This window comes from Bacillus rossius, chromosome 11, assembly GCF_032445375.1.
Source record: "Bacillus rossius redtenbacheri isolate Brsri chromosome 11, Brsri_v3, whole genome shotgun sequence".
Classification (NCBI taxonomy): domain Eukaryota; kingdom Metazoa; phylum Arthropoda; class Insecta; order Phasmatodea; family Bacillidae; genus Bacillus; species Bacillus rossius.
This window is the reverse complement of record NC_086338.1, coordinates 42405637-42427705: the sequence shown is the minus strand read 5'-3', so window position 1 is coordinate 42427705 and position 22069 is coordinate 42405637. Positions and strand designations below refer to the sequence as shown.

At 36.5% G+C, this 22069-nt stretch overlaps 3 protein-coding genes across 3 annotated transcripts in view; 2 read left to right on the top strand and 1 right to left on the bottom strand.

Annotated features, from left to right (window-relative positions):
- Positions 1-1893, top strand: part of LOC134536867 (eukaryotic translation initiation factor 3 subunit A) — a 40459-nt gene extending 38566 nt beyond the window's left edge. The window contains exons 16-17 of the mRNA XM_063376916.1: positions 146-312; positions 1513-1893. Coding sequence (XP_063232986.1) covers positions 146-312; positions 1513-1589 — 244 coding nt within the window. The 3' untranslated portion in view covers positions 1590-1893. The remainder of the gene's footprint in view (positions 1-145; positions 313-1512) is intronic.
- A 3286-nt stretch (positions 1894-5179) lies between these two features.
- Positions 5180-11944, bottom strand: LOC134536868 (uracil-DNA glycosylase-like). Its single transcript, XM_063376917.1, has 6 exons — positions 11171-11944; positions 10310-10460; positions 10178-10220; positions 8994-9082; positions 8545-8723; positions 5180-5856 (listed from the first exon to the last, which is right to left on the bottom strand). The coding sequence occupies exons 1-6, from the start codon at positions 11429-11431 to the stop codon at positions 5707-5709; spliced, it is 873 nt and encodes a 290-aa protein (XP_063232987.1). The 5' UTR covers positions 11432-11944; the 3' UTR covers positions 5180-5706.
- A 942-nt stretch (positions 11945-12886) lies between these two features.
- LOC134536866 (drebrin-like protein) overlaps positions 12887-22069 on the top strand; it is a 35759-nt gene continuing 26576 nt past the window's right edge. The window contains exons 1-6 of the mRNA XM_063376915.1: positions 12887-13101; positions 15656-15711; positions 15798-15910; positions 17640-17852; positions 19635-19799; positions 21157-21342. Of these exons, the coding sequence (XP_063232985.1) occupies positions 13019-13101; positions 15656-15711; positions 15798-15910; positions 17640-17852; positions 19635-19799; positions 21157-21342 (816 nt within the window). The 5' untranslated portion in view covers positions 12887-13018. The remainder of the gene's footprint in view (positions 13102-15655; positions 15712-15797; positions 15911-17639; positions 17853-19634; positions 19800-21156; positions 21343-22069) is intronic.

Sequence of the window (22069 nt, the reverse complement as noted above, 5' to 3'; positions counted from 1 at the left end):
GATATATATTTGGTTTTCACAAAGACTGTAGGATTGGGCTTCAATTCCCATAGCGGAATACATAGGTCGTGATGAGGTATTTTTACTTGGAACTTGTTCGTTGGGATCCTTGTGCGAGTCGTTAATTTTTTTGCAACTGTCGCAGGCGCGTGGATGATCGCAGACCTGCTGCGGCTCCTGTCAGAGCTCCGGTGAAAGATGTCGGGCCGCCCCGACGCATGCCGCCTGGTCCAGACGACAAGAGGCGGGAGGCTGCACCGCCCGACGACAATAAACCAGAGGAGAAAGCAACACCTCCGCAGAAGGAAGAAGGTAGGTGTGAATGTGCTCTCTGCCTGGCCCATTGAATTGCAACACTGGGTGGATTTTTCCTTTGCTGCAGTGCATTGTCCAGTGAAGGCACTGTGTTTGGTGTCCTTAAAGAACTTTTGCTCACAGGTATGTTTCACAGTTTTAAAATGTGTTTTAGATGCTGGTGACATACCAACTGTATATATTTTTTTTAGTGCTATTGTTTGGATGTGGAGAAATATTCTCGTCGCCGCAGTGTACCACGTACAAAAATGTAGCTTGCGATAGTTTCATCATTCATGTTTGGTTATGTTGATATCCATGTATAGAGAGCGCGCAAGTCATCGAATATCAATAACTTGCCAATTGCATGCAACACTTGCGCTTTGTCAAAGGCAAAGTTCGCTAAATTTGATAGACCACACTCTGTTAATTGTGGCTTACGTTCAGGTCTTATTTTAATTTTTCTGTTTAAAGTTGAAAAAAGTGTTTTGGTTACTTTACTTATAAATTAAAATTTTTGCAGGGCTTTTGCATACTCTACTTTTTAAATAAACTTACCATGAATAGGTTTATTTTTTATGAATAATTTCACCTAACAAAAAAGATTTTTGCAAATAAAAATCACACCCCTACTTTTCAAACTTGATGTTACGATAAAATGTGCGATGATTATGCGTAATAACACAGTATTTATTTTTTAGTAATAATTTGATTTAAGTTTCCATTAGAAGCGAATGAAAATTTATTTGCCGTACACAATTCACTGAAACTAAATTGTCATTATTTGGTCCTTAGGCTTAGTTTTTTTGCAACAGTAAGTTTAAGTTGCCCATATATAGTATACTTTTGTTTGGAAGACATGTGGCTATTAATAATAAATGATTTTAATGATAAAAATCACTTATTTTCATGCAAGAGGCTACTGAAAAATAAACATTGCACTGGCTGTTCACTAAATATCATTACTTGCAGAACCAGTATTTTTTAAATTAGGACTTCTTTGTGCACAGTCCTTTAACATTACTTTTAGGTGACTCTTGTGTTCTATAGACACCCAGAGTACATTGAACTTGACATTCAAGCTGACTCAAAATGAAGCTGCTTGCTCCTTTCGGCTCAAGTTTTCAAGCATCTGTCCATGTCTAATGTCTTAAATTTATTGCTTTGTGAAACTTTGTATGTGATCTGTCTTATAAAAGAGATTTTTACCTTTCCCAGAACAAACGACTGAACAGGCAGCTCCTGTGGCAGAAGAAGGTGAAGATGGTAATTGGCAGAAAGTTAGTCGACGCTAAATTTGAATAAAAATTTTGACTGTAAGAGCTTGTGGTTGAATATAATTTTTGGTTTTGGATGACTGTATAGATTATCTTTTCTTTAATACCATGTATTCTGCTTCATGTATTTTATTATAATTGCTGAAATTTAGTTAAAATTCTGTTCATGTAGATGGTACTGTACTGGCAAAATAGAATATTTGAGTTCTTGTAATCATTTGTGATTATGGATTGATTCTGCTAACTAGCAAGCTACTGCATGACTGTAATGTATCATTTAGTAGAAAAATAAAAATGATATGAATAAATACTCTCTCAGCCAGTTCTAAATTTGTTAATGTTGGTCCTCCTTCTTTTACCTTATGCAGTTGAATCATGTTTTTGTAATTGTAATACATTTTAATAATTTTTTTTAGCATTTATTACATTACATATGCAGTGATTCAAAGAAAATATTTGTATGATAAAAAACTTTGAAGAACTTACAGTAGAACAAAAAAAAAACTAAATCTACAAAAGTAACTTAAAGCTAAGTCTACAAATATTACCTTGCTGGTGTTGATAATTTCATCAAATGATGAAATAGACATTTTAGTTTAAGTAATTTACCAGCTAGAGTTTTTGTTTGTTTGTTTGTTTGTTTGTTTATTACACAAATAAGATTCTATGTATACAGCTTTACTCTGATCTGAATGAAATTTTTCACACTTGACCTTCGAAACAAGTAGTCACTCCAATGTGATTTCAGAAAACCACGACCATTCCCCTTTTCCATGTACTTCAAGGCATAATTTTAGTACTTAATGAAATTTTGCTGTTGCAAAATTGATGCTTTCTTCATCTCTCATCGGCTATTGTGTTCCATCAAGCTTTGCAATAAAAGGCTCTAATTTCACAATGTTTGTTTGGTAAAATTGTACATAATTCACCTTCAAGAAAGGTGAATATGACTGTCCACTCAAGATTTTGAATATAAAGAGTGACCAGCAAAACGACATGTCACGCAAAAGTAAAGAATACAGCCGTCTGGCACAGTATTTGGAAATATGAAAGCATTTGACCAAACTTTGCAAATCAGAACGTTTTCAAATCAAAATCAATGTTTCTAAGTTATTAAATTTTACAAAAGTAAAGTAAAATCCAATGTTTATGTGTGTGTACGTGGCTAGTTAACTATAAACCGAATTGAAGTTACTAATGTACGTAAGAACCGTATTTACTCGCATATAGGTCGCCATCGCATATAGGCGCGCCCATAATTTGAGGTCTTGAATTTGGTATTTAAGATTCCCCCCATATAGGTCGCACCAGTAATTTAATGACGCGAACGGCCGGCGCGCTGTGCACGAAAGAGTTAACGGGTACTGTAAAACTCCGATACTACGAGAGCTGATAATAGCCGGATAAATTGTTGTAACAACAAGTACTCGTAATAACCGAATATAGAAAATTGAAGTCAAGTTAGATTCCTGACTTCTTAAAATGTCTAAATTGTAGACTATAACTCGAAAACAGTGCTTTGTATTGAAAAAATGCACAGAATAAAAGTTGTAGTAAATTTAATTACGAATAAAAATAGCCTGTTATGATTTTTTATATCTACAGTGGTTTTCGTTATGGGTTCCGATAAATACTCACGCTAAGTGAATTCACGTCTAGTTCAGCTATGCTAGCCGGCTGGTTGTTATTTTCGTTCAAAACGTGGCGAAGGAACTTGTGTGGATCAGGTAGAAAACATTCGGCTATAAACGAAAGATATAAGAACAATGCTATCCTGAAATGCTATGACATGTTTTTGGAGTAGATAATCACAGCGACAGACCGACAGGATACGCTCCCGCCCTTGCCGTCAGCAATGTTTATTTTGACAGCTCAAGCAATTATCTTTTCCACGACCCTTCACATCGTAAAAAAAAGAAGAAAAAAACCAACTTCGAATACAGATGGAAAAGTAACTATGCAGTAAAATAAATATATTTACGGCCCTGCTAAATTTTTCTATTCATTAAAATTTTAGGTACATATTAGTGATTTTTCAGCAGAAACTGCTGTGTGACTAATAAACAAATTGTATCATAATAACTTAAACTTATAAAGTATTTATTAACGGCGAAGGACAGTCGTACAAGCCCATAAAAATATTTATTTTACCGAGAATGGACTATACAACCTGGCTTTTGTCGCAGGTGGTTTGGTAGGGGAGGAGAATGCTGGCCGGAGGAGTTAAGCTACCACAGCGGCTTTTCCTGCGGGCGGGTAAGATAACATGACAGCTGAGACGGCTTTTCTTGCGATAGTGGACGCGCTTAGCCGTCTTTTGTATGCCTGCCTGCTTACAGTACAGCTCCCGCCAAGATAAATGTGAACACACAGCGCCCAACAAAGTGTAACAGACTTGTTTTTCAGCCGATTTTACTCAAATTTTCGACTTTCTCTGCTCAAATTTTCACGGTTTCTCAAAAATCGGTCGTATAAACAGAATGGACGCATCAGAGGGGGGTCGCATTGGCGGGATTCTACAGTATTGCAAAAATAATTACTCAAAAATTTTTTCTTCACATATAGGTCGCACTTCATTTTCCCCCCATCAAATCTGGTAAAATTGCCGCGACCTATATGCAAGTAAATACGGTATTAATAATGTCATAATAATGTCATAGTGGCATGCAAGAGCAGCATTACTTTGGCATCGCCAATCTTTGCAACATGCAGCAATTACCAATTGCTAGTACATAAAACAATCTCGTGATAAACAATGGTACAAATATTTACCATTACTCAAAGATAGTTGAATGGCAAAAACATTTAAAATGAACCAAATGAAATTTCAGTGAAGGGCAAAAAATATAAACAGTTCCCTCCCATTACAAAAGATGTGACATTTAGTACACCAATCACTATTTTTAAACTTTAATTTTTTTTTTTAAATCCATTGAAAGATTGAAAGCTTAGCCCAAAAAATAATAGAAATGAAGAGAAATTTGAGACTAAGTTGCACAATTGATCCTAATAAGCACTTATGCCATTTTAAACCCATTTATTATCTATAATGAATATCTGTTGAAAATATTTGTGAAATAGCAACTGCAGGAGAGGCTTAATTTTAAATTTTACAGAAATGGCCTTTGATAGCAATGCAATGATTAATAACATGCAAAATGGGAGCCTTAAAGCAGAGTTATGCAGGATAACTTTGGTTTATGTATAACATGGAAATAAAATGCCAAAACGTGCTACCAGGTTAGTCATTTAGGTGGTAGCAAATTAATCGAAGCGATGAGCAATCAGCAAATCAGTCCACATAAGATACAGTGAACGAGGAGAGAGTGAACATTCATCAATTTTGCTTCTAACTTAATGTTGGGTAGTCTTTCTTGGTTTCAGCAGGTACAAGCAGTTCTGTTTTTATATCTCCAGTGAAACTTTATATTAAGAGTGCAAGTACTTATGTTCAGTTCCCTAAAATATGTTTTACATTTATTAACAGTACTTTCATTATTATGAACCAAAACTTGAGTTTTTTTTTCATATGTGCATGGAGTAAAGAGATTTCACTGTATTGGCATCACAATGGTTGAACGAGCAAAATAACTGACAAACACAAAATGTATTTTGTACAAACCTTTGTTTATTGATAAAACAATACAGTCATAACCAATAAAATACATACAATGAAAAATGTAACAAGAAAAATAGGTAAAAAAAAAAAAAAGTTTTTGGTAGTTTTTGGCTACACAAACAAGAAGTAACATTACCAAGAAAATTTAGTAATACACAAAAAGTTAAAGTGTAAGGTAAAATAATAAAAGTTTTTTTTAATAAATTTTCAGTTTCAGTCTTCTAGTTTAGGTTCATCGCACAAAATCATTGTGTCATATTAAAGATCTTGAATTTTACCCCATGACCAGGAGTTTCAACAATACAGCTCATGCTAATATGATGGAACATGAAAAATTCCAACCAGTTGATATAAGCAACATGCTTACAGCAACCAATCCTCTTCTTAACAACCAATGCACTAACAATCATATTTTTAAAAGTACAGAAAAAATATTCCTGAGTGTCTCTTTGACTTGGTGTACACACGAGCCCGAGTACAAAGTGCAGGCATTATAAACGGAGATATGATGCGTCCTCACTCCGAAGGCAGGTCCGCCCAATCAATCGGCCTCTTCCCAGACTTCTTCAACAGCTCGTTGCACTTCGAGAAATGCTTGCAGCCAAAGAAACCTCTGTGCGCAGACAACGGAGATGGATGCACTGTTTTCAGCAAATGGTGCTTCTTCTGGAAAGGTGGAAAAGGGCCATTTGTACACAAGAGATGTGTTATGCAGATTCTTCAAAAACAAAAATCACTAAAAGAAGCAACATGTATGGATGTCTATCAAATTTATTGACTGCAATATGGATAAAAGAAACTAGAATCAAATGAGCATGTATGTATGTATGTATTGAATAATGCCAATTTTTTACTGGTAGGTGTTTGATTTTGCTTCACAATAAAAAATAAAAATTAAAAAAATAATCATATGCTGCTATGTTGGTCTTTTGCTCGTCCCCATGATAAAATTATTCCTAGAGCTAGTTTTAAAACTTTAAGTATAATTTAAAATTTAATCTATTTGAAATTACTGTGGAGTGCATGAATTCAAGAGATAACAAAAATAAAAAAAATTGACTATTTCCAGATTAGACTGAATCAAAAAATTGCAAAGTAGACTGAGGAAACTCTGTTATAAGCAAAGGGAAACCTTAATATTTTGGTATTAGTATTTTAAAATACTGATCCTCTTACCTACATTATTATTACATTCATGGATGTAATTTCATTCTTAAACATCGATGTCTAAGTATTCTGAGTTTTTGTAAGTGAAATTCTTACGAAAATTAGTGGTGAAAATTTCCATATAACATATCCGTGAAACCTTGAACCTGTATACATTGATCCTGTGGTACATGATGTCTGCTGTTTTAATTAACAAGTCGAAAGATCATGGACATAAAAAAATTGGTTGTCTGTAAAGTCGGTTTACGAACGATAGTTTAACGTGACAACATCATAACAAATCATTGATGAAATGATTGCATACTTTTATGAATAAAATTGAATCATTTTTATTGAATTATCACTATTTTGAATGGATACAAAGGAGGAGTGAAATGAAATCTACAATTTAATTGATAAATTTATTTTTATTTGCACTCATTAATTCAAATGGGTAAATATTTACTTGGGCGGTATTTCCGAAAAAAAATGTTAAAAATCCGAAAATACCTTTATTTTATGCTCTTCAACTTCCTCTTTTCATTAAAATCGGCGGAGATTAGAAATTCCAAATACTTTAGGAGATATCAAATTTTTAAATTTCTTCATATGTAGTTGAGCGGTATTTGCGAAAAAAAATTTTAAAAATCCGAAAATACCTTTATTACATGCTCTTCAAATTCCTCTTTTCATTAAAAGCGGCGGAGATTATAAATTCCAAATACTTTAGGAGATATCGAATTTTTAAATTTCAGCACAAAACCAGCGCATTCCTGTGGCGTGCGTGCACCATTATTTCTTGTTTACGTACGAGTATCTATTTTTTTATTGGATAATGATGTCACGTGATTGTTCGTGATAGGCCAGAATTCAAATGAACTAATACGTGATTATTTAGTTCAATTATTGTTTAAAACTGTGTTTAATTACCGCCTCCAACTTAGGTGAGTTTTTAACGTTTCTAATTTTAAAGTCTTATTTGTTATTTTGATATTGTTGCGCAAGTAATAAGTAACAAAAAAATGTACGTGAGTTGTTACTGTACATCCTTTGTTACGGGTTTGTTAGGTAAGGTCAGTTACATTATAAATAATTTAAAACTAAAGAATAATTAAAATTAATTCACATTATTTTTAATATCACCTTTGTTTGAAAGTATTTATAATGTAACTGACCTGACCTAATCGACCATTTTAGTTTACTGTTCACCCTCTGTCCGGGTTTGTTTGGTCAGGTCAGTTACATTATAAATATTTTAAAACTAAACAGCCATTAAAATTAATTCACAATATAATTTTTAATGTCGGCTTAGTTTGAAAGTATTAATAATGTAACTGACCTGACCTAATCAACCATTTTATTAATTACGCATTCACGATTCACGTATTCACGAACACACGGCAAAATAACAAAAATGGCGCCGCTCGAATGGTTCCACAGGTCTTGTATTGCAAAATTAAAAAATTCGATATCTCCTAAAGTATTTGGAATTTCTTATCTCCGCCGCTTTTAATGAAAAGAGGAAGTTGAAGAGCATACGATAAAGGTATTTTCGGATTTTTAACATTTATTTTCGCAAATACCGCTCAACTACATATGATGAAATTTAAAAATTCGATATCTCCTAAAGTATTTGGAATTTCTTACCTCCGCCACTTTTAATGAAAAGAGGAAGTTGAAGAGCATAAAATAAAGGTATTTTCGGATTTTTAACATTTTTTTTCGGAAATACCGCCCAAGTAAATATTTACCTTCAAATGTGTTTTTTACTTCAACAAAGAGATTATTTTAACTATAACTTTTATACACGTTTGCTATTTAACTTCTTCCAATCCGTGTTATTCTGTCAAGGATAGGACGATGATAGGAAAAGTAGGTATACGAATGGGAGTGTTTCAAGTTTAACGTGCCTCTCAAAAGTCAAATCGATGGTTGTTCCAATCGAGTGGAAGAGAGATAGATGCGGCGCAAGCGTACAATGAGCGTAACGGGACACAGCGTAACGGGACAATGTGCGTTACGGGACACTTTTCCTTGCGTGCAGCCGGCGTTCATCAATGTATTAGACGTCACGTCCAAAAACTTGTTTGGCCAGGATCTTTCGACGTATTAAATTGAGACAGCAAGCATCACGTACCACGGGATCACCGAATCTAGCTTCACGGCGAACGGGGACGCCTGCAGGGAAGTGGGAAAGCGGTGCGGTACCTGGTCCACGAGCCGGGCCTTGGCCTGGGCGTGGGCGCCCCAGAGCAGGAACACCACACCGCGGCAGCGGGTGCCCACGTGCCTGATGACGGCGTCCGTCAGCTGCTCCCATCCCTGGTCCTTGTGGGAGTTGGCGCAGCCGGCGCGCACCGTGAGGCAGGCGTTCAGCAGCAGCACGCCTGCCACAGACCGGCCCCCTCCCTACTCCCCAGCCCTCCCGCCGCCGATGCAACATTCATTAAAATCCTGTTTCAAGTGTGTCGAGCATTTTATGGTCTGCAAGACTGCTTTGTCAAATTCCAATTTTCTTTGTGAAACAGTGGATACCATTGATTGGCCGTAAGTCGCTGCATTACATATTACAAGGATACTGATCCAGTGTTGCCAACTATAAGAGATGCACCATCACAATCATTATGATCAGAAGTTCACGAACAGCCAACACTAACCTTGCCGCGCCCAGCCGGAGAGATTCCCGTGAGAAGGTATCTCGAAGCCTGGTATGTCAGTACTCAGCTCTTTGTACATGTTCTGCAAACTGAAACATCAAAACTTGGATCAGGTGGTATGCGTGCTAGATTTTCATCATCACAGAACATTAATGTAAATATGCTTACTACATAGAATGAATGGATAGATAATATCGGGCTAAAGTAGGGGCATATGCAGGATTTCCTTTTAAAGGGAAGGGGGAACATTACTTCAAATAAAGTAATTTACTAAATGTAGTTTTCATTACTGAAGAACACAAATCTCACAAATAAAGCTAGGGGTCTTCCCTGGAGAAAATTTGGATTTCAAGGTGCAAAATAAATCTTTTTGACCGTTTTTCGTACCCCAACATTTAATACATATTACATAATGGTGGGAATTTAAATATTTTATTTTGAAGGAACTATTAAGTGAAAATACTCAAAAATCAATCACTTAATAGAAATGAATTATGACAGCAGAATCTACAGTGCTACACATAGCCCGCTTCGCTGTTTGCTTAAAATTTATTTCCTTTTGTTGGTGGGAATGTTAGCTTGTTTAGGATTTCAGGGGACGAGGGTGCATATATTACCTCCTCCTCTGCATACGCCCCTTTGGATTACTGCCGCCAGGGGTTTGTTTCATGAGTTTCCATCGCGTTGAACGTGAATGCTGTCTATGAAATAAATAAAATAATATAACAAAATTGATGTTGCTTTATTTTTTGACGTGAATTCGATGAACGTCTTTATTTGATGGTCGGGCGGTAACGCTAGAAAAATTGTGACCCTAAAGATTTTGATTTAGTTTTTTTTTTTTTTCATTCAAGGTATGACAGTGGCATTCCCACAAGGGTGGGGCATGTCCATTAAGCAGAGTTCTGCCTGAATGCTGCTGTAACGAAGCATTTAAGTCAGCCGGGGGAAGGGAGTGAACACACGAATCTCGCCACTTGAACACAGCATTCAAGTGATCACGGCCATCAGGATGGAAAGTAAGGACCCAGAAATGGGAAATGTTAAGATTACAGCGTTAAAACGGAACATGATTTTACTGCCACAGCCGATTCACATAAAAATGCTCGATATAGCTAACATTTCTGAAGAGGAAAAAAAAATATCCATTGCCTCACTAATAAAAAAAAATAGAGCTATCTCACCTTGGAGGAGGTGTAATCCCCTTCATAACACTGAAACACAAACCTGAAACAAACAAAAAATTTCAAAATTTAAGTTTTGAGAATGCCTTTTTAACTACAGGTGGAGAATATTTGATTACAGCAGCGACTGACCATGGGCCTGGCCCGGTCCGTGGTAGGGGTCCTGTCCCAGGATGACCACCTTGACCGCAGACACGGGGCACATCCGCGTCCACGTCCACACCTTGTCCTCGGGAGGGTACACCGTGTGCCTGGCCCGTTCCGTCGTCACGAACCGGCTCAGCTGTGCAAACACGCAACCACAGGGGCACCTTCAGACCGGGCACAACACGATCACTTCATTTCGTCTGATGGTAGCAGACTTCCATGTATTCACATAAAAGTGATGTGCGTGGAATCAGGCGCAGGACGACATCAGAAAACTGTTGCAATTAAATCACGAGGCGACAACATAGAATGACAGCTCCTACTTCGTCGCAAGCAGACTGTCTGATGGCAGCCGTGTTCTGCGCATGCGTAACTATAAAAAAAGGGCTAACGAAGGGATGCCGTAGCGTGTTTAAAGCTGTCTAGTTAAAGACTTATTTATTGTTACCTCCATTTTGAGCAAGTAATTACTTGTAAAGTATTTCCATTGGTATTTTCTCTGTATGTAGCTGAATGTAAATTGATTGGTATGTTTTTATCTTACATAATTATATAATTGGTATAATCCATCTTTGAAGAAGTATCACGACAATTTGATTTCACGAGGGATAAATTCAAAAGGAAACCAGGGGCAACTGTGGCATTACAATATTGCTTATTAAACGACTGCTGGGGATGCCTTGTGCATGCCAGGTAAAACAACTGAAGGCTAGAGGACAGGGGGAATATTACTCTCTACCCCTCAAACCTCCTGATAATTACCAATGGTAGGACAAGAGCCCCTAAAAAGGCTTGTACCTCCCCAGCGCTGAGCGCTTTCCCTGTGATTAAGTAATTAAAACTTACCGTTTGAAAATATGGCTTATCGAATTCTTCTTTCAAAGTTTTAAACCACGTCTCGCCGATACCCGGGTGGAGAATTGGATACTTGAGACAAGTAGTTTTTATTATTTCTTCCAAACATTCCGTACTGATTACACTACTGTCTCCTACCATGTCGTCACTGTACTTCGCTTTCTTGGAAACAGGATCATGAGATGACGGTAATGTTCTTTTATTTGTTGGTATAGGCTTAAAGAAACTGGAGATACTCTTTTGAAATACCATGTTTCTAAAACAAATTATGATCACAAACTTCTACTAAGACGCTAGTTACTCCACACAAACACTAGCAGGTCACGATACACAAGACTAGAGTAATTAAGGGTTCACATATACAAATTTACCAGTCCCATAAAAGTTACCAGTTTCACTCAAAGCACAAACTAACGACATAAATCCCGCCAAATATTGCAAGCCGAGAAGCCGGTAGATTATTAGATGGTAAACCTTCGGTATTTTATGTACAAACAAAAAATATCATTTTATGATTTTTAGGAAGTATTACATATATTATCATATAAATTTAAAACTAAATAAATTTACAAATAAATGATGAGTGAAACTAATAACTATTATAAGCAATCTTTCATACTTGCTGGGCAAGGGAATTGTTAACTAGGACTACGCAAAAAAGCATCTAAGAAACGCCTACAGAACGTGCACAATTCAAGGCAGGTAAGCAATTGACGAAGTGAGGCAGAGACAAGCAGTTAAGTACCGTCCGGTTGAAATGTTACTGTCAATTGTGGGATACAGAAAATAAACAAACAACCTACAGATGATATAATAACCTATTTTGTAAGAATTGAGGAAAGAAAAATTATTAATTTGAATTAATATGAAGGTGGTTTAAGGATTTAGCTCTGCCAAGGGTTTTGAAAGAAAGTTGCTTTAAATATATAAATATATATATATTGTTTAAATATATTATAACGATATAGAATAACGATAAAACGATAATAATAGTGACACGTGCAAAAGGCCAGATTAATTTATGTTTTTGGAGAAGAAAAACCTATTGGTTTTGAAATCCCTCATGCATACAATGCACTACAGAAGGGCACATGGCTATCAAGTAGTAATGTGTTTCTCCATCGTGCCACGTGGATAGCAATCCGCTAAATGTAGTTCTCAAATGTTTGTTTTGTTTTCTTTATTTATTAATTATTGATTAATATCTCATCATCACTTGTCTTTATTAATTAATGTTTATTCACTGCAATATCAGGCCAAAAAACTCAACCCCTATTATTCACATTACACGAAAGCCGTGTCCTATCGTGGAGGCCACTTTTGTATGATTACATGATAGGTGTATGAATGTAATTTTTTCCCCCTTCAGCAAATTGTTGTGCTGTATTTGCTAAATCCTCAAAACTTTGGCTAAAATGTAATAATTGCATAGTTGAAAAAGTTTCAAATTACTTTTTTTAATGCTAGTGACTGTTTTAATGACGGTTATTCTATTTCATACTTATTATCCATCATCTGACATCAAGCAATATTTTTTTTAGTAATTGGGCTGTACAAGATGGCGAATATGAGGTTAAAAGTAAACTTCAGGGCACGCATGATGTTTCCTGACCTTTCAAACGTTGATTCCTAACTGCACGTCACGGCCCATTTGATGTTTTCAGATAGGATAGTACAACAGACAAGTGTTATACAAATATTTAAGTTCTTGCCCATTATTGGTATGGTAGCATATCTTAGAATGAATAGTAGTATGTTTTGACATATAAGGGCGTATGATGAACTTTCGTTATTCGGTTGAAATTTAGTTTATCAGTTCCCATTTAGTATTAAAAGAAAATGGCGATAAATTTAACAAAAAACAAAGATTCCCTTCTTGCGGCTTGGAAGGAAGTTGTTGATGATAAATCAAAGACCGATTGGTAAGCGAAACAATAAATTTTATTTAAATTATTTATTTATTTTTACAATCCAATGAAGGAATTAGACTAATTTTTAAAATATATAGCTTTTTTTTTCTTTTAAATAAATTAACAAATTATAATACATCTAGGGTAAATTGTAAGAGTCGGTACTTTTCCGTGAAACATTATAAAATTACAAATGCTGTGTTTTTAAAAACTTCAGAAGTTAGTCTACTTAAACTGAAACCGTTTTCCAATTCCTAGTGGTTCCCGAGAAATTACCGTTCATAATTTTACATTTGGTAGCCTGGGCATTGACTCGGCTGTCGCCAATGTAGTTAGCATAGCCGGGACTGTTTTTTAAAAGATAATGTTATTTAATATCGGTACTTATTACCGTGGTCAAGACTGTTATCCACCCTAATCGTTTTTCTACCTGAATCCCTGTCCTTAAGAAAAACAACCTCAGTTGTGTTCTGCACCTAAAGATGTCTGGAAAACCACTTAAATCAGTTTGCACCTAGTATCAAGGCAACAGTAGGGCAGAGCCAACAGTAATGCATATCTTTTGTGGAAAACAGTCTTGACTGCAGCATAAAATTACAACATGAATTTACGTCACTATAGCACACACAGTTAGTGGTTACTTTACTACACTGTCTACCTTAATTTGAACTACTCAATCTTCTCCAAAGTTGTTGTGTGCTCACTGTGCCTCCTTTTTCCCTCTTGCCCCCTTCCCCTCCTTTCCCACCCTGCTCTGCCTAGTTTCCCCACCCAATCCTTCCCCTACTTCCCCATACTAGTTTTTTGCGAATGCGTGATTACATTATAATTTACCTGTATAATTAGCTAATGTTTCTGATGTGTCTGTCTGGCATATGGTGAAAAGCTTCTGACATATAGTTAATAGAGTGCTGTAGCGGTGTCTCTGAGGTGAGTCATGGCAGATAGATATGTACCTTGCAAATTTTCAGTGTTCGTGTGAGGTGGACATCAATGTAGACATTAATGTTATTAAACATTTTTCTAGACATTAACTAAGTAGGAAGTTTCATGTCTAAATTCATTTTGGATCATTACCATCTAAATTTTTGTTTGGCTCTAACTTGCAAGTTTGCCTCTGGCCTGTTTATTGGGTAGTTGTTCCGTATCACGTATCCAAGTTTATCCCTTGATCTGGATGGCATGTTCCTGTATGATTGATCCTATGGTACATGATGCTTGCTGTTTTAATTTATGTTGAATGATCCTGGATACAACAAAAATATTAAAATACTATGTTAGGAAATTAAAAAAATTAATTAGAATTTTTTTTTTGATCTGATAATACAATAATAATTCATTGTTGCATCACAATTTTTTTGTTAAATTCATGATCTTTTGATGCACTAAATTAAAACAGCAAGCATCATGTATCACAGGTACAATGTATTCAGGATCATGCCATTAGGATAAAGTGATAAACTTGGATACACTATACAAAACTTTTATTGTTTATTACTGCTTGAATTTGTTCTGTCTTGCCATGATATTCCTCGGAGCGCCGCCTGGTGCTACTAGAAATGATCACTTAAAAGATACTTTTCTTATGGGGCCTAATATCCCGTATTCCCCTTTTTAAACCCTTGGTTTTAATACTTGAACAGACTATCCTTAATAAAGATTTGTATTTTTATAATGTTTTGCAGCAACAAAGTTTTCATCTGGGCTAATCTCTCCTTCAGTGCTGGGAAGCGCTGTATTTAGTCTGCTGTTTAATTACTGTCCTCAGATATTTAGAAATTTTTTGAGCATTGTATCACTGCCATAATTGCTTGTATTAATTTAATTTGTAATTATTGTACATCGCGGCTTTTTAAAATGGAAAGAAAAAATCGTAAAACATCATTTCCACACACTGCACACGTCCCTAAATTTACCCTGAAGGAATGGTTTCTTGATTTTAACTAGTTTGTGAAAAAAATAGTTTTTAGCTTACATTACTATACCAGCATTGTGCATCGCGGCTTTAAGGATGAAAAATAAATAAAAACGTAAAATATGTTTTTCAAGTACTAGAGACATCCGTAAATGTACCCTGAAAAAAATTGTTTCTTAATTCCTACAGGTTTTTGAAAAATAACAGTTTAAAGCTTACATTACAATACCTATGTTTTCACACTGCCACTGCCATTCATTGTTTCCTCGCGATCGTGTATCTCTTTGTTTAGCACAACTGTAGCAACTATGGAGAATTAAAAATACGCTAATTATTCCATTTTGTATATTGAAGTTTATCCTGAAGGCTTGATCCTGATTTCATGATGCTTGCTGTTTTAATTCAGTACATCTAAATATCCTGATGGCATGATCCTGTTGGTGTGATCTTGGGGTACATGATACTTGCTGTTTTAATCCAGTACGTCAAAATATCCCACATTTAAAAAAAAAAATATTGTCATAAATAAATGAATTATGATCGTATGTCCAATAAAAAGGAATTTTTTTTTTTTAAATTTTGAATCTTTAATGGTTTTATTGTGTGACAATACTGTACATAAAAATGCTACTGTGTGTGCGTGTGTTTCAGGGCTCTGTTCGGGTACGAGGGCCAGTCCAATGACTTGAAAGTGGTCAGCAAAGGAGGTGAGTAGCGCCGGTAGTGTCTCGGCTGGGCGGTGGTTCGGTTTCGCTTGCGTGGTTGGCCGACTGTGAGCTCTTTGTCGCCGCAGCGGGCGGGGTAGAGGAGATGGCGGAGGACCTGAACAGCGGGCAGATCATGTACGCCTTCTGCCGGGTGACGGACCCCAAGACCAGCCTGCCGAAGTGCGTCCTCATCACCTGGGTGAGGCAGCACGCGCGTGGCCCCCGAGCCCAGGAGAGCCCTCTTGCTTCAGCTTGCTGCCTAGGCTGTTTCTTACACCAGTAACGTTTTTTTTTTAAATGGTCGGGCAAAAGTTTCGCATCACGTATCAAAGTTTATCTCTTTTATCCCTGATGATGGAGACTGCAATGTCGACCGAAACGTCGGTGAATTATTCGCCCAGGACGCGGCTACAACACAGAAATCAAGCTACTTCAATATTTCTTACACCTTGTTGTTGTAATATTAAAATGATGTCTATAACACATTTTATTTTTTTGGGAATATTGGTTTGTTCTGGCATGCAATCTGTTATGTTGATTTACGAATGCAGCTACACCGTCGGAAGTGCTATCTGTGGTATTTTAAGGTACAACCTAGGAAACTACAGGGGTTGACAGCGCTACCTATCGACATATTTTATACACTACCCCGTGGTACATGATGCTTGTTGTTTTAATTTAGGACAATCCTGGAACTTAACAAAAACTTGTGGTGCAACAGTGAATTATGATTGTAAGTTGAATTTGAAAGAAAAAAAATTCCCGCAAGACCTGACATAATTTATCGGTATTGAGATATTCAAGTTTGGCCAGGATATCTAGATGTACTAAATTAAGACAGCAAGCTCATTTACCACAGGGTCAAGTGATAAAATTGGTTACGTGATGCGGAGTGATGTCATTTCTTTTCAGGATAATATGAAATTTGTTTATTTATTGTATTTATATATTGCATTTAGCCTTTGATTGTGGCAGGTATCATAGTACCATAAGGCTATGGAAAAAGTCTTTTATACATGAATCAGTATAATATTTACAGTTTACATATCCAAAAGAATACTAAAATTAAATCTTTGTAAATGGAATGAACATATAAAATATACCTTTAAAAGATAACTAGTTTAAAAATTTTTTACATTTACTTTATACCGATATTAAAAAAAATTACCTTAGGATGCACACGTCTGTTACAAATTTATGCGTGTTCAATATAAACAGAATGGAATTAAAAAGTATAATATAATTTAAGCTATGGAAATTGAGCAGGACCTTGGATATTGATATTGTCGTAGTGCACAAGGTAATCTTCACAAAGGAAACATCAAATCATCCTTTCCTGTCTTCGCCATGTACATCTTATATGAGTTTCAGTTTGTGTCAGACAAAAAAAAAATTGTATTTAAAAGTACATAGGTGCAGTGTTTTTTTTTTTGTTAACAATAGCGATGTGCCATTAGTGAACGATTTGTAAAACCTGCATATGATTCATTTGCTATGTAAATAATCGGTTCTGTAAGAGTTGATTACTGGAAAGCCGAACACGTTTCGGGAGAGAAAATGAAACGCGGAGACAAACGAGGGGAAGGACTGGCCGGTCCGATCCGCTCGTGAAATTGACTCGTGACATCGAGAGTCAAGAGTAATCAGTAATTTCTGCATTTGCTTGTTATCAAGACCAATTGATAACTGATCAAAGAAAAAATTATAACATAATAGGGGGGTGGGAGTGGGGGTTGTATTGTGATACGATTATTATTTGTTTATTTTCTAGGTTTTACTTAGTAAATTTATCTGTGCACCGGAGAGCCTATTGCTGTCCCCGGGGAGTGGATTGTCATTTACAGACGCCTGAGGCTCTTGTCTTCTTGTGAAGTAAGGGGAATCGAGGCGACGGCGAGCGTGGCAGTGTTGTGTCGGTGTCCGCGCAGCAAGGAGAGGGGGCGCCCTTGGTCCGGAAAGGGACGTGCGCCAACCACGTGCGAGACGTGGCCAGCTTCTTCAAAGGCGCGCACGTGACGCTGAACGCCCGCACCGAGGAGGACGTGGACCCACAGCTGATCATCGAGAAGGTGGCAAAGTCCACGGGCTCCGCGTACAGCTTCAAGGAGCGCACGGACGTCACCAAGGATTCTGGACCGGTCGTGAGTGCTCCGCTCGAAACGAGTGTTTGGTTTTCGTTGAAAAAAATTTTTGATTTTGGTTTTAAGACTGCTTAAAATTGGGCGCAAGCCCTGTGGCAAGCATTTATTTACCCTACTTTCCTCTCGCTCTTCTCCTGGATTGAGTCTGCCATCACACACACACTCCTCATCCAAAACATTCCCTTCCCCCTATCGTTCTCACTACCGTAGTGTTTAACACACTTTCCATACTTCTTCTTTCCTTAGGTTGGGTTTATAAACTATGCAAGGAATGCAACACGGCAACATGCCCCCAGCACGAGAAATTCACCAGTAATTTATAAAGTACGAAAGTCGGAAGACATTACGAACCCTATGACTTAAAAACGTAAAACGGTAGAAAACATATTTTTACTCCTGGTTTCTTCTTTTGGTAATTCATATTTATATAATAAAAAAAAAGTAGTTGACAGTAATTTTGTTTAAAAAAGTTATTTTTCTATCACTGTGTGAAAGTTTAAGTGTAAACATGATGTATTTAATAAAAAGGACATTGTGGCCTTCAATGCACATATCTGCATTTTTAAAATATTTTTAGAACACTTGTTTTTAAGTATGGCTGTCAAAAATGCCTTGCCTTGTGCAGTTTATAAACTGGTACTTTAAAATATGATTTCTGAACATTTTGTGTCTTGTGTTTCTTGCACTCTTGCATTTCTTGCATAGTTTTTAAATGTGGTCTTATAAACTTTCCTAGAGTTCTCCCTCCTACTTAATACCCTCTAGTTCATTCTCAAGCACTGCTTCATGGATACCATACTGCTGCAGGTTACCATAGCTTGAGGCATACCATTGTGTTATAAATAGGGGCAAGATTATATGGTGAATGGCGATAAAACCGTAATAACACAGAAAAGTAAGTTAATACATCATATAGCGATATTGCATCAAAATGCGAGTTATATCATGGAATTAAGTAGCATTTAACCAAAACTGAATTCAAAGCATAAAAAACTAGTCTGTTAATGTTTGAAATTCAATGAATGTCATTATTACGAACAAAAAAATTGTACCTAAGTGCATGGATCAGAAAAAAAATTATTGAATTTTTTTATTGTGCATCTCTTATTGAATCATTTTTAAACATAATAGCTTGCTAATTTATTTTATTGTTATGGACGTATCTGTTTTAGACCAATTTATTACAAATTATTTTATCGTAATAATGCAGCACATAAATTTTATTCCTTGTAGCCCTACCCCTAGACAGTTTTTGTATTGAGAGTTGGTCGAGAGCATGGACACAGTCGAAAATGTTTACTTGCACAATTATATTTATCCATTCCCAGAATTAAAAAAAAAAACTGCTAAGAACTAAGTAAGCAATGTACCAAACTTAAACCTGATTACGTTATGGGAAGTTTACGTGCTATGAAGAGTATTATGGCAAAATTAGATTATGCCTTACAGCTCCTGATATCTGGTGTTGTAGAGGAAATAATAGATTGCAATACTAAGATCAAAATAGTTTTACTACCTCAATGTACTTGTATATTTAATTACTGATGGATAGATAATAATTATAATTTAATTGTTAAGCTTTTAAATTCTCTCAATTTTTGGACTGGGAATTTATTTTAAAAATTTTTAATGTTTTTTGGTTGATAAAACAATGATGTAAACACAAAATATCCATAACTGTCATAGAATGAATCCCAAAGATTTAGGTGACCAGCATGGCAATGAAGAAAGTGTTGAAGCAGGTGATGAAACCAGTTGGAACAAAACGACGGTCTGTTCAAGGGGACAACCTACAAGCGGGTGATACCCAAGCAAGAGATCAACACCAAGGAGAGAGACAAGTTCTGGGAGAAGGAGGAGATAGAAGAGAAGAGGCGGCAGGAAGAGGAGCGCAAGAGGAAGGCAGAGGAGCAAGCGAAGCTGGAGAACGAGAGGAAACAGCGTGAGGTAACGAGGCCCCACTCACGTGTATGACAGTTTCGCACTATAATATTCTGAATCTTATAGTAGAATGTACTGAATGGGAAAATTATGTTCAAATTTTTTTAAGATCGAAAATCATTCCAATGACCAGAATCCGTGGCATGGATATTTGAATAAGTAATGCTGTGGTGTTGTATAGTATGGTTTTTTAATTAACTAGCAGGAACATAGATTTTTCTAATTTGCGATAGCACAGTTTTTACTATCTGGAATTATGCTTAAATACTGATAACTCACTTACCTGCTAAATTGACGTTTATATTATAATGAACTTACATCGACTCAAAAGATAAATTAGGTCTGAAAATATGTAGCATGAAAACAAAAATGTTATCTTATATATTTTTTTTCTGGCTATTGTTCGTTTTTATCTCTTTATCTGTCCGCACCATCTGTTGTTTAAAAACGCTGCACCGTCACCAAAGATCATATGCATCAATACTAAAACTACATGAAAGCAAGCAGCTAGGCCCTGAAAGCTACACAATTGATAGTTGAGTCAAAATTTTGAGTTCCCTTTGCTGTATTTTAGTTTATGACCGCAACCATTTAACTGACAAGTTCTTTTCTGTGTACGTAGTTCTATGGAAACTTGATTCTTGCTTCGTGGTTATGTCGTTTGTTTACTTGTTTAAGAATTTTGTTACGTTTATAAATAATTATATAATTAAAGAACGTATAGTTGCCAGCATATATTGAAGAATGAAACCTGCGCTGTTTTTGAGATAAACTTCTTGCTGGTGTTCATTAACCTTGTAATCATGCAGAGCACAGTAATACCAGACCGTCAGCTGTCGTGATGTCTGTCATCTTGAAATTATTTTATTATTTAGCTATAAATTCGAGAAAAATTCCAAAATTATTTGTCAGTATTGTTTAAAGTAGCAATTTGCTGCCTTCTATTATTATTTTTTTTTTGTGTGGAGAGTGAAAGCATAGTGCCTGGATTGAAAAGACATTTATAAATTTTTGCAATGACTGACTTGTTGCAACAAACAGCCTGAGCTGGAGTGGAGAGTGGGTGTGGGACAGGCCGAGTGCCCGGGGGGGGCAATGTATGTAAAAATAACAGTTTATTGTGATGAGCTTTAAAAATCATATTTGTTTATTTTACGAATTCAGAGTGTAACGTGAATATGCTTAAAAATTTAAATGAAAATGTTACCTACTCTAATTTTTTTTAAGGTGTAACTATACTGGGATATTACTACCGAAAATGGTGTGCTTGATTTTTTTTTTGTGTCATATGATGGAAAATCGACGATAGGTGTTTTAAGCGCGTGAAAACGCCTCGAAACACGGGCGTCGTGGTTGGTTGCAGCTGAGGGAGGCGGCGGTGCGGGAGCAGCGCATCAGGGAGCGCACGGAGAGCGTGACGCAGCTGCGGCAGGCGGAGAGGAGCGCGGAGCAGCACGGCCGGGCGGCGGAGCGCGGCGACGAGGACCCCGGCCGGGAGGAGCGGGAGAGGCAGTGCCGCAGCGAGGTCCTTCGCAAGCAGCGCAACCAGGTAGTTTGGCATTCCCCCGCCGCCTCGCCGCGAACACTCGCTCCAGAAAAATAACAGTACGATGATCATGCAACAAAACATTGGTCATTGAGGTGATCAAGACGCATGGTAACCCGCCGTTAGAAATTAAATTAACACTATTTTATGGATGGTCAGGCGTGTGGAAGCAATTATTTTGTAATGTTAAAGTGTACTTGCATTTTTCTTGCGTCGTACCAGTCGGACCTGTGTTTTTTGTGAGCAATTTTCATAAATAAAAACCTCTGATTAGTTTTTATATGGTAGTTGATCTCAGCTTTGCTCGCTTGTGGTTAATGTCTGTACATGTAAATGTAAGATCAGGGAATGCAATAGAAGTGGTGCTTGAGTATCATGCCCGTTTGGTGTAAGCATGGGTGTCGAAAGGATATATTTTTTGGGGTGGGACTTCAATTGATTTAGTTGTTGAGGAATATCCATCTCCTGGGAAAAAAGCGGGGGGGTCCGGGGGTCCTCCCCCGGGAAAATTTGGGGTTTGAAGGTGCAAAAAGGTGGTTTTTAGGCATTTTTCATTCCTAAATATTCTAATTATAGTTGGTTGCAATATATAATTTATTTTTTATAAAAAATATTTTCAGAGAACAAATTTGTATTAAGAATATTTCGCACATGTACCGGTACACAAACATAAGTAATAAAGTGATTATATTCACTAATATTATTGGAGGGGACGAAATTGAAGACTTTT